The sequence below is a fragment of the Notechis scutatus genome, chromosome 3 (assembly GCF_049901735.1).
Source record: "Notechis scutatus isolate UNSWTSFEM ecotype Mainland chromosome 3, rNotScu1.2, whole genome shotgun sequence".
NCBI lineage: Eukaryota > Metazoa > Chordata > Lepidosauria > Squamata > Elapidae > Notechis > Notechis scutatus.
In genome coordinates this window covers 138,203,039-138,219,790 of record NC_142011.1, presented here as the reverse complement: position 1 = coordinate 138,219,790, position 16,752 = coordinate 138,203,039, and the positions used below count along the sequence as shown (strand labels likewise).

Sequence of the window (16,752 nt, the reverse complement as noted above, 5' to 3'; positions counted from 1 at the left end):
GAAATATATGACTGCACAAAATAGAATTTTTTTTTGAAAAAAACTTTATTTTGGCATTCTATACAAAAGCCTTTAATCTGGCAGCATCTGGACAGTGTTACCTGGCTTAGAAGCTTGAATAGGAAACCACCAGTCAAAAAAAACCCAGGAAGACACAATAGTATACCACTTTTATGTACAGTTAGTATTGTACATAGGCTACACAGATACATTAATGATATCAACAGAAATTCAACTTGAACACGACTTTAACTTTCCAAAGTCCTTCAAAACAAATAGGCTAACCCTTTAAATTACTGCACCAACAAGTAACATGTCTAATATGGATTGTAATCTCACAATCTGTGATGTTGCATTACACTATAAGAGTTCTTTTGAATTTGTCATGAAGATTAATACACCAACCATATGGAGATCTGGGATAAAATGGAGTAGTCTCCTTTTGAGGTATTTCTTGCACTTTCCCATAAAGTTCACTTGTTGAGGCTTGATAGAATTTTACAGAGTTTATAAGACCACATGTCTTAATAGCATCTAGTAATCGTAAAGTGCCAATTCCATCAACATCTGCCGTATATTCTGCTAAATCAAACGATATCTGAGGAGATACAAAAAGACAAAAATGAAAAATGAAAAGCCAAGTAGAATGTAAGGCTCAGCCAACTGGAAGGCATAGCTTGCGATATACAGGTATATACAGTAGTCTCCTTAAACATGAGACTTTTATATCACATAATTCTGTTACTCAGATAGAGTCAATTTATAACACTCTTTCTTTCATGGATCCCAGTTCTCCTTCCTGAAAAAAAAAATTAGTATGTGGGGCCTTATCATTTTTTATTGTAAAATACAGATTACTTTTGTTGTGGATAATAGTAAGTTTGTTATGGATTGGTCTCTTATCAATATAAATCAAACTGTATCAAATCAAATTTTATTCAAATTTTATCATCCAAAACTATTTTACACTTAAGAAATTTACACTTAAACTATTATTATTATTATTATTATTATTATTATTATTATTATTATTATTATTATTATTGTTGTTGTTGTTGTTGTTGTTGTTGTTGTTATTGTTATTAAAAGAATATTGTACATTTCCAGACTTTCTTATATTCATTTGCTAACCAAATAATTGTGCTTAAGGAAGCTGGATGTAAAGAGGATATTATAAATATACATTTACCAAATAGAAAGTATTTCATTCATTCATTCATACATACATACATACATACATACAAAATATAACGCCCAACAATCTTAAGGCTTCCTTTAAATTTATAGCTATTATGTTTCAATTAGACGTAAAGGTTTCTGTAACAGTGAGCTTGATTTTGATCCATAGGAAAAAAGACTTTTTGCCTTGAGACAATGACATTTCCCCAAGTACATCAGTCCCAAATCCCAATCCATGCTGCACAGTGTAAGATTTATTCTCTAGAACTTTCTTTAACATTGGTTACAAAAAAAACTATCTTCATTAACATGGTTAATTTTGGGGAGTTATCCTCACCTCCAAACTCAAGCATTTGATAATATAGTGTAAATGTCAGTCACGAACAATCAGGATCACACATAAGTTCCATTTCAGAAGGTTTATGCTCAAGCCTATACAAAAGAATCATGGTAAGCACTAAATTGGTGAATGGAAATGGAAATGGAAAAAGTGAATGGAATTTAAGGGTGGCTGGACTTAGAATGTTTGTGGACATGTAATGATTCTAGGCTAAGTACTCTCTTAACTCTGCCCCCAGCTCTGCCTGCTCTTCTACAGCTGAGATTTCTATTTAAAAAATATTTCAAATTTCTTAGGCTAGAAATAGAAAAGTAAAGCATAATAAAATTATGTGTTTTTCAAGAGAAGGCCATGTGACACTGAGATGCAATGATACTGATTTCACCTCTTTCCTTCTAGACTTAAATGTTGGCTGGATGCATAGGAGCAAAAGTATTTTTCATCAATAAAACCTTGCAAACTATGGGCTTAAAGTATAAACTAAACAGACAAAGCAGCAGGATATTGGAAAGAAATTTAGTATAAAACTCCCTATTTCCCTCCCATTACAGTCCCTAGGCTGATGGAAATGATGAGCCTTAATTCTCATTCATGGATAGCGAAAACAGCATGTTTAACAATCCAAGCATCTCTTACTCTGTGAATGTCTCTCTCTATACACACCTGAGAAATACCCAAAACTTTTTTGAGCACTTTTTAAATAACAGATCACATTAAGGCTATAAATATCTATGAATGAGAGAATTACATGCTAGTCATGAACTTTGGCAAGAACCATCTCTGACAGTTCCAGTGAATGACCTGAAATGTTTCTGGCATTTGTCTTATTTTTGAATCACTACCGGAATCTATATTTCAATGTTTAACAGTAATCATTTCAGAAATAATATGAAAAAACCCAGTGTGATATTTTCTAGAAATAAACTCTATAATGATTATAAACCTTGATTGCAATATATTCCTGAATTCAACATAATCCTAAGTGTTTTATTGAGAGATAAAGATTATTCAACATAATCCTAAGTGTTTTATTGGGAGATAAAATTATATAATGTAATTAGGTTTACAGAAATAAATTCCTTATTTTATTGCCACCACTAATTAATTTGATTGTCAGCAATATAAAAGGGATTTTATTAAAATATTTTAGAATCATAATAATTTTAATATTAGGAAAAAGTCAAGTTTTTGTAAAATGCATACTTTGCAAAATAGGTACATTTATAAAACATATTTATTTGAGTTTTCATTATCTCACAATCTCTACATTGCTGCAGTACAGCTAGGACATATAAAATTTGAAATGTAGCAGTGTCAATGATTAGTGACATTATAATGCTCTAAAATACATACATAGTGAAATCCAGCTGTGCTAAATGCTTTAAATGCTTTTTTTTAAAAGGCAAGGTATCTTGTAGAACCACTAAAACAAACTTCCATAGGGGAGTTGTAAAAGCATAGCCAATTGATTCTGCCTTATAGATATCATGGGAATCAATGACTGTGAATAAAATGTGAATAGAGAAATGTGACCATTTTTTTCTATTTTAACAATTTATAATTAATTTTTATGTGCAGCTCTAAGTGCGTTCAACTAAAATATATACTTTTCAATAGGTATGGTTGGTAAAAACACACATTCCCATCAAAACCTTTTTCCTGATTAGGATCAACCAAAAAGCCAGGAAAATGTTAAGGTTTTTGATTTCTCCAAAACTCATTCTTTTCAAATGCAGTTATGAAATTTTTTATTTACAAAGGGAGGGGAAAGGGAAATCAAATACTAAGGAAAGCTAACATACCTAGACCTACCAATTAATAAATACTGTTTCAGAATTATAGCTGGGATAGCAGCAGACTATCAGATGGATAAGCAAAACAAATGAAATATTGAAAAAATGAAACCTATTTACAGTTTGAATTCCTTGATTTTTAAAAAATATCTGAGATTCCTCTCTCTGAAAGTATCATAATGCACATCCTTTATAGCCATTTTTACTCAATATATCTGTCATTGAATGGCATGAAAGTGCTATTCCAGCACGTATTAAATAGCAAGCAAATATGTGCAGAACATATTAAATAGCAAGCTTTATATAAGACTTCTTTTTATATAAAGAGGGAAAACTAAGTGCCTATAGAAATAAATTTCCTGGTTTCCTGAAACCTAGAATTCTAACCACCACCCCCCAAACACACAATTTATTAACCTTTGGGAAAGTAAAACCCAAATATGAATATCTATATCTCATTCTTAGCATCTCCTACAAATAATCTGAGCAGGAATGGTGCAGTTGAATAAAAGCTAAGCATCAATTTAAAACAATGCAAAACTGAGTAAATGTGGAATTAGAGTATTATTTAAGATTATTATTTTTTAATCATGCCTTTTGTCCAGAAGCCCAAGACATTTCTTCTTCCCATAACAGTCCTATGAATTAGGTTAGGCACAGTGTGAATGATTTGCTAAAAGTCAGCCATCAAACTTCTATGGTTGAGGATTGCATTGAACTTGAGTCTCACCTGCCCTAGCAAAACAGTTTTTTAAAATGATTTTTTTTTTCATATTTGGCATTCAACCATCACACTGAAAACCAAAACAAGTTAATCATGGCAACAGAATATTCCTCAAATTTAGCTGATAACCTGATAGCTACTTTTTTGGGCCACTAAAGGAGGTATTATTTTGTCTCATACTCCTGTTCTTTAGGTTGGAAGGGTGGCTACTCAGTGGTCTACATCAGGGGTCCCCAACTGCCGGTCCGCGGACCGGTACCGTCCGCGGAACAAGTCTTACCGGCGCTGGTTGCTGGGCACCGCCATCTTTTTGGTAAAAGTGCTTCCGGTGAGCTTTTCCGGTAGAAAGCTCACCGGAAGCACTTTTTCATCAAAACAAGATGGCGGCGCCAGCGCTTCGTGAGCTTTTCCGGGTAGAAAGCCATTTCACCCGAAAAAGCTCACTGGAGCGCTGGCGCCGCCATCTTTTCACAAAAGATGGCGGCGCCCAGCTGATGCCGGTACCGGGCCGCGGCGTCAAAAAGGTTGGGGATCACTAGTCTACATGGTTGATGTTTTTAGCAATTTACAAATTGCTTTACAAAGATGGAAAGTAGACCTGGTCCTGGAAATGTGGGAGGAGTTTCATAAAAGGTTACTCAATCCTGAGAAAGAAGAAAAGCATGAGAAAAAAATTCAAAATGATCTGCCTCAATTTTGCTTGCTATAAGATGTAGTAGAAAGAAACTCTAGCAGGTTTCAATCATTTGTTCTGCTAACCAGGGTGTCAGCAACCCGCGGCTCTTTGGGCCCTCTGACGTGGCTCCCTTTTGGGTGATCCCACCACTGGCTGGCCTCGCTGCTCGCCCTCCCTCCCAGTCACTCCTCCCCTGGCCTGAGAAGGTAAAACACAAAAAACAGAAATGGGTAGGCGTGAAAGGTGTCATGTGACCAGGTGGGAGTGACGTTAAGTTGGCCGCACTCGGCTTCCGGTCTTGCGCGGCTTCGGGAGCGGCAGGAATTCGCGTCTCTGCGATCCCTGCCGCGCTCGCTGCCAAGGTGTCCCCGATCTAAATAGGTCTGGGGGCTATGGCTGCCCTGTAGAGGCAGTCGAAGAGAGAGGGGATCCGGACAGAGGTTTGGGGTAACGCAGACCCCCTTCCAGCCAGAACAACCCCTTTTTCCTGAGGTGGATGAGCGGCGGTCAGCAATGGCCGCTCAAAGAAGCCAGCAGCCGGGTAAGATTCGTGCTGGAGGAAGAGGGAAGAGCTGTGGAAGTTGCTTCTGACTGGGATAAAGCTAGAGAGAGTTCCTGTAACCTCGAAGGCTGCTAAGGATACTTTGTTTCAAGAAAGAGATACAAGCGGCGAACATTTCAAAAGAGTAATTTTTTTTTTCTTCCTTTCACTCTCCTCCCTAACGTGACAGCAGTGGAGCTATAAGAGAAACCGGGAATTTGTTCTGGAGGTAAATAAATATTGAAGGAGCAAGGATTTCAGAATATTCAAAGGGGAAAAAAGAAGAAGATTATTTTTTTTGGCTGTGAGTGGGAAGGGAGAGGAAAAAAATAAAAATTGGAGCAACCTGAAAATAAGGAGAAGACTGCCTAAAACTTTAAAGAGCTAATTTTAAAGAGCTATTAAACAGCAATAAGAGTTTCTAAAGATATATTTTAAAGAGAACTTTGTGATCAAACTTTATCCCAAAAAAGAGAAAGTGGAAAAAGAGAAAGCATTAAAAAGAATCAGCTGATTGGACTATTTGATGACTTTGGATTTTATGAGAATTATCTCAGACTAAAAAGCACTTGGGTGGTTGTTTTGGAAAAAAATTTCTCTGTACAATGGCATCAGTTGTGGATGAACTAGAACTTATACATCAAAAATATGAAAGAGAAAAGCGAGAAGGAAAAGATGTTTTTGGCACTCTTTTTCAGTTTATAGAAATGGCGGTTTGTGCTTATGTAAAATCGTATGAGCAGGATAAAGAAGAAGCCATTTTTGAAGAACATGTGACTTTGGTTGGAGAAGAAAAGAAGGAGGAGAAAAAGGAGAAGAAGACTTTAAGACCTGGGAAAACAATCCAAAAAGAGAAGAATAAGGTGAAAAGAGGATATCGTGTTAGGAAACAACAGAAAGAGAAAAAACAGGATAAAAGGGAGGTGGAGAGACAAAGGGGTAAAGAGGATAAGGAGAAGAAGAAGCAAGGGAGAAAGGAAGGAATAAGAAACTTTAATGATGGGGAGCAAAATGCAAAAAACAAAAGTTTTTCAGAGATAATGGATAGATTTTATTGGAAAAGGGATTCTAGAAGGGTACATAAGATTGCATTTTTATATATTTGTATTTAGAAACAATTATAGAAGATTGGAAATAATATGTAATTTAAAATGTGATAAATATTTAGTATAATTTAGTGAAATTTTTGTTAAGAGAGGGAGTACTTTAATGAAATAATGATTTAAGATCGGTGATGTGGGGGGGGAATAATTTTGGAAAGTATAAGAAGTGTTCCCATAAAGGTATGATAATTAATTGAAATGTGTAAAATGTCTAAAGATATAAATGATTGTTAATACCAATGATTAGGCTATGTTATAATAGTGAAACTATTCGTGAAATGAGGTTTGAAGAAGGAGAGGGGAACATGTAATGTAATAATGATTTATAATATGTGATGTGGGGGATGGAACTAATATGGCAAATAGATGCTCCCATAGAAATATGTGATCTAATTGATAAGAAATGTGCTAGATGTTTAAGATATGAATAAATATTAATATTAATGAATAGATTTGTATTGGTTTTGATGATATTGTATAATGTTAGAATGTACCAGACAGAATCCCAACGTAAGTTATGTACTTTAAATTAAGTATTATAAATATAGGGGAAAGAGACATAGGCGTCATACTCCAATCAGTGTACAGGAGAAGGTTTTACTTTTTTCTTTTAAGAAGAAAGATAAACAGATAGTTGGAAATAGAACAGACAAAGAATAAATATTATGATTTGAATTGAGAGGAGATAAATAAAATAAAATTGAAAAAATTTAAAAGAAAGGAGAAGCTATATAGAAAAATGAAAATGTAATAAGATATGGAATGGTATGTAAAATGAATATGAATTTGAATGTGTCTGTACCAAGAGTTTTGACCCGGGATTAAGCAACTTTCAGAAAAGAGATTTTTTATGTTTTTATGTCTTGAATTTTTGTATGTTTTGTATGTCTTTAAAAGTTAATAAAAATTTGTTAAAAAAAAAAAAGTTGGCCGCACTCACCTAGGTTTTGTGGTCCTGGTGTTTTCTTTTCTGTGGGAAACGGATCCAAATGGCTATTTGAGTGTTTAAGGTTGCAGACCCCTGTACTAACCACAATGATAAAGAACTCCTGAAATCGTTGTTGTTCCTATGTTCAATGTTTTCAGTTTTCTCCAAAAGCTTACCAACTTTCAATTATCAAATTTCAGGTCACGGGATATGAAATAGCCAGCAATTCAGGGACAAGCTCACCAAATGCATGTGTGAATATATGAAACATTCATGAAATCACCAGGACTCAGAGTTGATTGTGCTGAGACTGTATTTTTAAAATTCTGTAGGGCAGAGTCTCTCATCTAATGTCTTTATTTGATTGATACACATCATAGTTTAGTAAGCAATAAGAACCATCTACTACTATAGCACAGATTAAGATTATCAATTATTCTGATTTTAGATGCATTTAATGATATCTGAGTAAAAAATGTCAGCTATTTACAATCATTTAAAAAATATTGTCGACTTCCGGTTTGAGCTTCTTCGGCGACAGAACAAAATCCGCGATCATGCGCAGTTTCAATCCGTGCTCGCCGCCGAAGCACCCCGAGCCGGCTGGATTCGGGGCTAAGCCATCCTGTAGAGGTGGTGAAGAGGGGGAAGACCGCCAGCAGGGTTGAGGAGAGCCGCATCTCTCCTCCTCAGCTGGCCATTACTCCCTTTCTCAAAGGCGGTTGCAGTGGTGGTCAGAAATGGCCACCTCAAAGAAGAATTTGACCGGAAAAGAATGTGCAGGAGGAAGATAAGAAGAGAAAGTTTTGGTTGACCGAGTTAAACTGAAAAAGTAACAACGTAAGGTACCCTGGAATTTGAACTATAAAAATAACATTGTTCCCAAAGAAGATTTTGAAGCAGAGAAGGAGAGAGGAAAGGGAAAGGATTTGGATTTTTTTTTCTCCCCTTCCTTATACTGACAGCTAAGAGATTTAAGTAAGAAATTGACAAAAATCCACTTTGACATCAATAGGCATTTAAGCTGAAAATAAAATATCAAAGGGATAATAAAGACTTTTGAATACTCCAAAACCTTTAAAAGCAGGAAAGGAGAGAAAAGGAAAGAATAAAAGAGCGGGATCTGGAAAAATGGAGGAGACTGCCTGGAACTAAAAGGAAATTACAGTGAAACCTTAACAAGATTCCTAAAAGATACATTCTAACTGAAACTTTGTAACAAAATAATAGAACCCCAGGAAGAGAAAGTGGAAAAAAGAAGCAAGAAGAAACAGCTTTGGATTATTTGGATTACTTGGTGATTTTTGGCTATTGGATTTAAATGACTAAAATCAATCGGGTGGTTGTTTAAAAGTGTTTAAAATGGCATCACTTTTAGAAGAACTGAAAATGCAACTTAAAAAACAGAAAGAAGATGCACAAGAAGGAAGAGGTTCTTTTGGCTTCGTATTTCAATTTTTAGAAATGGAGATCTGGAACTATGAGAAACAACAAGAAACGCTTGTAGAATAAGAAGGTTGGGACAAAGAAGAAGTCATCTTTAATGATCAAGTAATTTTATGTGGGGAAGAAAAAGGAAAGGGGGAAAAGAGAGTGAAAAGTTTAAGATTTGAAAAAACAACCAAAAAAAAGAGTAGTTTGAAAAATAATTACAATATTAGGAAGCAACAGAAGAGAGGATCACAGAAGAGAGGATTAGAAGTAGAGAGACAAGGGGGCAAAAAGGGGAGGGAGAAGAATAGGGGCAAGAAGGAAAGGAAAAGAAGCTATAAAAGACAGAAACAAGATATAGAGAAACAGGGAAAATGTATAAGGATTGAAAGTATAAGCCTATTTAGAGATAATGGGTGAAAATTTAATTGAAAAATGGATTCTGCAAAGGTACATAAGATAGTATTGTTATATTAGAAATAGAAATAATTTTAGAAAATATGAAACAATGTATGATTAAAATGATGGATCAAATACTTATTGTAATGCAGTGGAATGTTTGTTAATAAATAAACGAAATAAAGTGAATGAGAGAATGAAATTAGGAAAGGATGGGAACATTTTAATTATTATTAATGATTTATAAAAATATAAGTGAAGAGAAATATGGAAAAAAAGAATTAATTATGGAAAGTTTATAAGTGTTCACAAGGAAGTATGATATTCAATTGAAAAGAAATGTTAAAGATGTTAAGATTCTAATTAATATTAATGATAGAACTGAATTGGAATGGAATGTTTTATTTACTATTGTTACTATATATATATATTTTAAGAACATAGTATTTTAAGAACGTACCAAGCAGAATTTGATTGGAAGTCACATACTATATTGAATGTTATAATTTTAAAGGAATAAATAGAAGTTTAAATAAGAGTTGAATGGATAAAATTAAAAGATATAAAGGTGTCATACTCCAATTAGTAACTACAGGGGAAAATTTGTTTAATGAGAAAAAATAATAGGAAATTGAAACAGGACAGACAAAAGTATAAATATAATGATTGGAAAGACATTGAAACTTGGAAAAATATATATAATTGAATTTAGATATGAGATAATTAAAAATTATAACATGGAGAAAACCAAGGGAGGGGAAAAATTATGGAGAAAATGTTAAAATAATAATAAGATATGGAATAGAACACAAAAATGAATATGAAATTGAGTTTGTGTCTGTATGAAGAAGTGATAATCTGGGATCATGCTATTCTAAAAAATGATGTTTTATTTGTATTATGTTTTTGTGAAAACCCAAATAAAATTTATATTAAAAAATATTGTCATTCTAAATAAAAATAAAATTCTTCACTGAGTTTTCTTTGCTAATTTAATTGTTTCTTATGATTATGATTCTCAAACCCCATTCTTTTCAGATGGTCAACTAAGTAAATAATACTGGCAATGGAATATAATAAACAAAAATCTATTAAAATATTATAATATAAGTAAGATTTAAAAAGATTGTGAGTACTTCCAGGTAACTACAAGAAATCTGGATTTCTGCTAATGAAAGAACAATGTATTATATCACACCAAACTATTCTTTTCAGCTGCCTTTTCAAAACAAGATTTCCAGGATATTGTACATTGTACTCTCATAGACATATGCAATCTATATGCAAATTCTAAATAGAATTTTCACTTTAAATTGTTTAAAACAGATGTACCAAGATAAACCCTAACTAATTTTTAAGAATACGCTTTGAAAAAACAAGCAGAAAAATATTAACAAATCATTCCTTCCTGAAGAAAAACTTATCAAACATGAAAAGAAGCCTTTAAGTAGAAGAAATTCTTCAGGTTAATAGAATTATGTAAAATTTACATGGACTAAAAAAAGACTAGGAATGAGTACAACTTCATTGGAAAAGAAGTTTGAATAGAAGAAACTGTAAAAGAACTCTAAAGTGAGATGGGAATACCAAAATGATCCAGGTGGCAAATTAGTTTAAATCTGCCTTTTATACAAAAGTTATGACTTGAAAAAAGACAGATAAGAAGCCTTCCAACTACTTGGCATTTACAGTCACCACTGAAAAAAGAAACCAAATAAAATGGAACACAGGCAGAAATGAAGAAGAACAAAATTTTGGCTATTCAGAAATCAGCTGCAATATTAGGGGATTTTTTGAAAAAAATTGGCAAGATCCGGTACTTAAAATTCTATCTCATCCTACACACAGTTTCTTTAAGGTCCAAATACTACAGGAAATAAGTGCTTATCTGTGAAAGCCAGAAAAATAACAAAGGTAAAGGGGGTATTTTCTATTCTTTTGCTGTTCTGCCCCCAACTGTGAAGTGTTTGGCGCTTCCTCTTAGTCCAGGCCATTTCACAGTGCATTTGGCTTTAATCAGGTGGAGGGCAGGAACTCAACATCCTGCAGCCTTGCTCTGATTAGGAGGAGTCAAATTCTACAAATTGGCATATTCTTCCTTTGCTCTTGCTTATTTGATGAATCATTTGTTTTAAAGAATTTCAAAGGAACACTCGAAAAGAACATACTAAGATTGTTACTATTTTCAAGTCTATTTATAATACCCGTAAGAAAAGAATGTAATTATTTTCACTTCAATAAACTAATGTTTCAACATTCTCTTACATTAATGCCACAGAGCAATTTTCATGTTGAAAAACCTGCTGACTACTAAAACCACCCATCTATAAAATGTCATAGACTGGATCTTTTAAAAAATCAGTATAGAGTAATAAATTTTAAACTGCTTTATTGATACAAGGTCTAATCACTTCAATGGAGTCCACAGAAATGCTATGAATTATTTTTGGAGAGATGATTTATATGGAAGATGCATGAATAATCACCCCACAACTAAATCTTTGAAACAGAATATGAGTTTCCATGGTGGTTCATGTGTTTCACATATACCATAGAAGGTGTAAAATAATTCAAGAATTAACTGAATTTTGAGTAATAAAGGTGGAAAGCAAATGGAGACACTGGATGTACCAATAGGTATAATTAATTTATTATATATTATTAGTTCTAGCATCCACTACGTACTGAAATGATAACTTACTTACTTACTCTCTCTTCCTCCTCCTCTTCTTCCCACTCTCCCTCCCCCCCTCTGAGAGGTCCAAATATTTTATTATTGGCAATAGATCAACCTCAATAAACCTTATGGCTAAATTGATTAGAAATAATTCTTCCATATCATTAAAGACTATTGGAAAAATGTACCATAAAATTAATAGAAAGCTTGGCACCTGTGATTAGAGTAATTTCTTTCTCCAAATTGAAGAATATCCCTCCTCAAATGGAACAGCCCCACAATGGTTTGTATCCAATGGTGTCCAAATGTGATTAAAATTTACAAGACACCCTGGACTAGATTTAAGGCAGAGGTTTAGCTTTATTACATAAACTCTGCAAAGTCTAACTGCAAAGACTGGATGAAGCCCAATAACAAGTTATAAAATAATCAGCATTCTTCCTATGTGGCAAGAGTTATGGAAAACAGAGTATCCCACCTAATAGGAATAAACCTTTGTTATTATCTTGAACTAATCTCCCCTCTTTTCTGGAATCTACTATAAAAAGATTAAGCCTCCAAAAGTCAGCACCAAAAGCTAAAAATCAACAGACGGGAAAGACAGTTTAGGCAGAGACAGTCATTTAAGTTTCCACAATATGCATTGTCATAGAACAGAACATACTTAAAGATATGCATTTATATTTTGCCTTATAATACAAAGGAACCAGTATTAGACAGACTGACTATAACAGAGTTTAATATACTGTATCTCCAAATGAATGTTTTCTTCATTAATCATCTACTTAGTAGGACAGTGCAGCTTTTTAAATGATTGGGAGTATATCAGATTTTATGTGAATTGCTACTAATTCAAACAGCCATGTTCTTTTATAGGCTTTTCCCCACCTTTCTTTTCTTTTTTTGCATGAAGACTGAAAAGTATTTCCATTGCTTTTCAGTCACGATAAACCCCCCGGGGGGGGGGGGGGAAATGACATGGTACTTTAACAAGAAAGAGGTGCTAAGGTATTTTCTAAAGGTACACAATTGTAATACTTGTCATTTATGCAAAGTGATTTGTTGTGATATAAAGGGACAACAAAAACGGCAAATGTTTGGAGATGATGTCATTTATAGATTTATAGAGCAGACTGTATCTGAATACTTCAAGTAATATGTATCTTGTGTGATTTAATTTCAGGGGTGATAATCCATAGTCCATGAGCCACATATGTTGAGCCCCATTTTTACCGCCCTCTAAGATTAAGCCCCCCAAAGTCAGCACCAAAAAGTTAAAAATCAACAGTGTTATTTTTCTGCACATGTTGAAAGAACTAAATAAGCTTAAGATGCATTTTACTTTTAACAAAAACCCCAGCTTTCAAGTTAAAATCAAATGCCTTGTGTACTCTTTGCATTAAGATGCTTGAAAAAAAAGCAAAAATTATGACTACAATGTTTTTATTTCAATTAATCAAATTTACAACAATTCTTTACACACACACAAAAAAAATCTTTCCACCAAAATGCCAAGATGTAATTTTAGTAATTTTAAAAAAGGAAAGTCTCTTTTCAACGTTTAATTACTTTTTCATCAATATAATAAAAATATACCATGACTCGAAATTGATTTCATTTGGACATTTCTAACAGTTATTAAAACTCAAAGGAACTAGTAAAAGGGAAAAATAATTAAAAGTATATTATCAGTAAGAAAGTCCATTTAAATTAAGTTTATTGGATTACTGAACTGTTATTCTTTGCCATATTTAGAATTGTGCTTTTACCGTAGTTCATTTTGAAAGAAGTGTTAAGTAATTGGGCCCACATATATAGCATAGTATACACATACTGTAACATGGTTTTATCAAAGTATTTTGCGTATTTTTTAAAAGTTTGGATTCTCCAAAGCATCTGAACGATGTTTAAATCTATTTCATAAAATTATACAATTCTCTGAATCAAGAAAAGTAATTACTGTATCACAGCATAAAAAGTGTCAATTTCCCCCCCTAATTATACTATATGGTACAAAAATGATATGCTTTTTAAATTTTATTCGCACTTAACTATTCCTGGATATTTTATGTAACTTCATGAAACTGTTAGGTTGGGACAAAGGTCATTTGGAAGGGATGTGCCATTAAGAACTTACAAAAGCTTGCTTCTAACTTCCCTAATATAAGAGGAAGCATCTCCCAGTACAGGAAGGATGCCCATGTTAAATAAGGAAATGAGTTTGCAGGATGTACACATGTTGCTTTCTATTAAGGGCAAGCAATTTTAACAACAATAACAACAAAAAGCAATAGAATATATTTAGGAGATTTAAGTATTAATAGTTTAGCTGTATAGATATAAAAGGGTTAAAATTATTTCAGTAAAATTATTTAGCCCAAATACTGCTGTTTAACTAAATACATTCAATTAACTATTGCTTCACATTCTCTCTCTCTCTTTTTCTCTCTCTCTCCCTCCGTCCCTCCCCTCCCTCTATTTCTCATTTCTCAATTAACAATGCAATTGATTAACAAAAGCATGCACCACATACAGTATTTTGGATAATTTGCAGTTGTTGGTGTTTTTTTTACTATAATAGCCATGTACATATCTGCCTTAACATATCTCTTTTCTGTTCATTTGGTATTTCTTGTAGGCCAGTTTGGTCTTCTCAGTACTCACTAAGCCTGTACTAGCTTCACCCTAACGTTATCTTCCTCACTGTCCTTCACATATTCTGTTGTTTTGATGGTATTTCATCTAACTTTAAGATTTTCTTCACTCTCATAATGTATTCACTTCTTGACTTCAGTGTGCTTGATGTTGTTATAAATGATGCCCAGGTATTTATGGTGGTCATCTTCAACTAAACTTCTTGTTCTTATTTCTATAGGACATTTTGATTCCTGCAGTTTTTACTATTTTCCCATATTGATGGGTTAATGGAGTGTGTGGAACATTTGTCCAATCCAAACTCCATTTCAATATTTTGTTGTATATTGACATATGGTATTTTTCCATGGAGCTTCAGATAATCTATGTAAAGGAGGTGAGATAGCTTTGCAGATGTTTTTGATGTTTGGTAACTATGGCCAGGCTTGTCCAGTACTGTTGACAGAGGAATCAGTGCAATGACCAACAGTAGTGGTGATAGTGATCTCTTTGAAAGATTTCTTTCTTGAAGTTAATATCTATTATTATTGACCAGTAACTGTGTCTCCATTGTATTTTTGATCTTTTCACAAAGCTTCTGATGTTTCTACTGACTCCTTTTATTTCTAGGCACTTGATTATTCAATCATGTGGTAGGGAATTGAATGAATTCCTGTAGTCCCGCGATGGCAAACCTGTGGCATGCAGAGCCCTCTCTGTGGGCACGTAGCCATCGCCCCAGCTCAGCTCCACCGCGTGTATACCTCCCACTGGCCAGCTGGTCTTCGGGTCTCTGCTGTGCATGCACAGGGCCGGGGCACATGCATGGAGGATGCGCACGCATGCATGGGGGACGTACGTGCGTTTTGGGCACTCAGTGCTGAAAAGGTTAGCCATCACTGTAGTCAATGCAAGCAACATTCAAGTTGTCTTCCTTCTCTTGCTGTTCTTGTCAAATAGGAGCTGATCTTTTGATCACCTGCTGTTTGAGTAGTTTCATTTCTGCTCAGATAAAAAAAGCTTGTTTTCAACTAAATACTATTGGACAACATCAGTACAACACCAATTAGCAATTTAAAAGTTGTTTAACTGGCCTTTTGCTTGATCTTTCATTATCAGGTAAATTTTGCTACATGTTATTCAAATTTCAATTCCACCTCCTTACAGAATGTTGCTAAACTGCTGTTGGGAAGCAAGGAGAAGGACTCAAGCTTGAATCATTGTGCAGCCACAAGAGATCCAGGAGTGATATCCATCCCCCAAAGGTCCATAGAATCTTATCTATCTGTTCCTAGGAGAAGGTAAGCAACCTGAGGAGATTCCTGTATTGTAGGCAGAATGCTGTACAATGAAATGGTTAGCTTGAACTATTGTGTGGATCTGGTTGTTTGTGTCTGACGACTACTTAACAATGAGTGGATATAGACCAGTTAGATGTTTCAACCAAAAACCACCTTCACCTGGTACTGAGCAATTATTGATCTCCCTTGTCCTTTTCTTTACCATTTCTGCTGTTATTCTAAGCTCTGCCTATGGTGGGCAATTCAAGCTTCATATATGTTGATCTTTTTTGCTTTAGCTATTATTTGCTGCTTTGTTATATCCAGTGCTTCCTTGATGTTCTTTTCTTCTAAGTGACATTTCTGATCAGATATTCTTGGTCTTCTTTTTCTTCAGTTTCTTTCATCTGTTCTAGCTTGCTTGCACCTCATCTTAGAATGCTGATCTTATTTTCCAACCTGTTCTTCCATTTTGGTGGTACACTGTTTTTTTCTTGTCTGTTGATTTGTATCCAAGATTTATTACAGAAATGTATTTGCTAGCCAACTCCAATGGACACCAATGTATTCTTTTACTATTAAATATTATGCATAAGCAGGGGGAGATACGACAGGGTTAACTATCGGTTTGGGATTTACGAGCTTCCCTGCCAGCTGTGAGCCGCGCGCTTGTTAATCGTCATTAGCATGCTGCATGCCAAGAAGCAGCCTTTGAAACAGCCCTCTTTTCTTGTTTTTTTTTAACTGCAGCTGTGCCTCGTTCGGCAGCTGAAGTTGAAAAATCAGGAAATAAAGATCAGGTAAGAGCCCGGGTGGGCAAAAACATCAGCAGACATAGAACTGGTTCTATGTCTGCTGCTCTTCAGAGCTACCGGTTCTACAGAGGTGGACAGAACTGGTAGAAACCCACCCCTGTGCATAAGTATTAAATGTTGTGCACAGTGTTCTTAAATGCAGAATTTAACATTCTTAACAAAATATTAATTTTTATGATCTGGCACAAACAGAAAAAGTGATTAAATCTGTCAAGTGACTGTCATTTCTAAA

At 34.3% G+C, this 16,752-nt stretch overlaps 1 protein-coding gene across 3 annotated transcripts in view; it reads right to left on the bottom strand.

Moving 5' to 3' along the window:
* The window catches only part of GMDS (GDP-mannose 4,6-dehydratase), a 271,812-nt gene that overhangs the window by 190,552 nt on the left and 64,508 nt on the right, over nucleotides 1-16,752 (bottom strand). For all 3 annotated transcript variants that reach the window (XM_087961217.1, XM_026676615.2, XM_026676616.2), the window contains one exon: nucleotides 406-598. In XM_087961217.1, coding sequence (XP_087817343.1) covers nucleotides 406-598 — 193 coding nt within the window. The remainder of the gene's footprint in view (nucleotides 1-405; nucleotides 599-16,752) is intronic.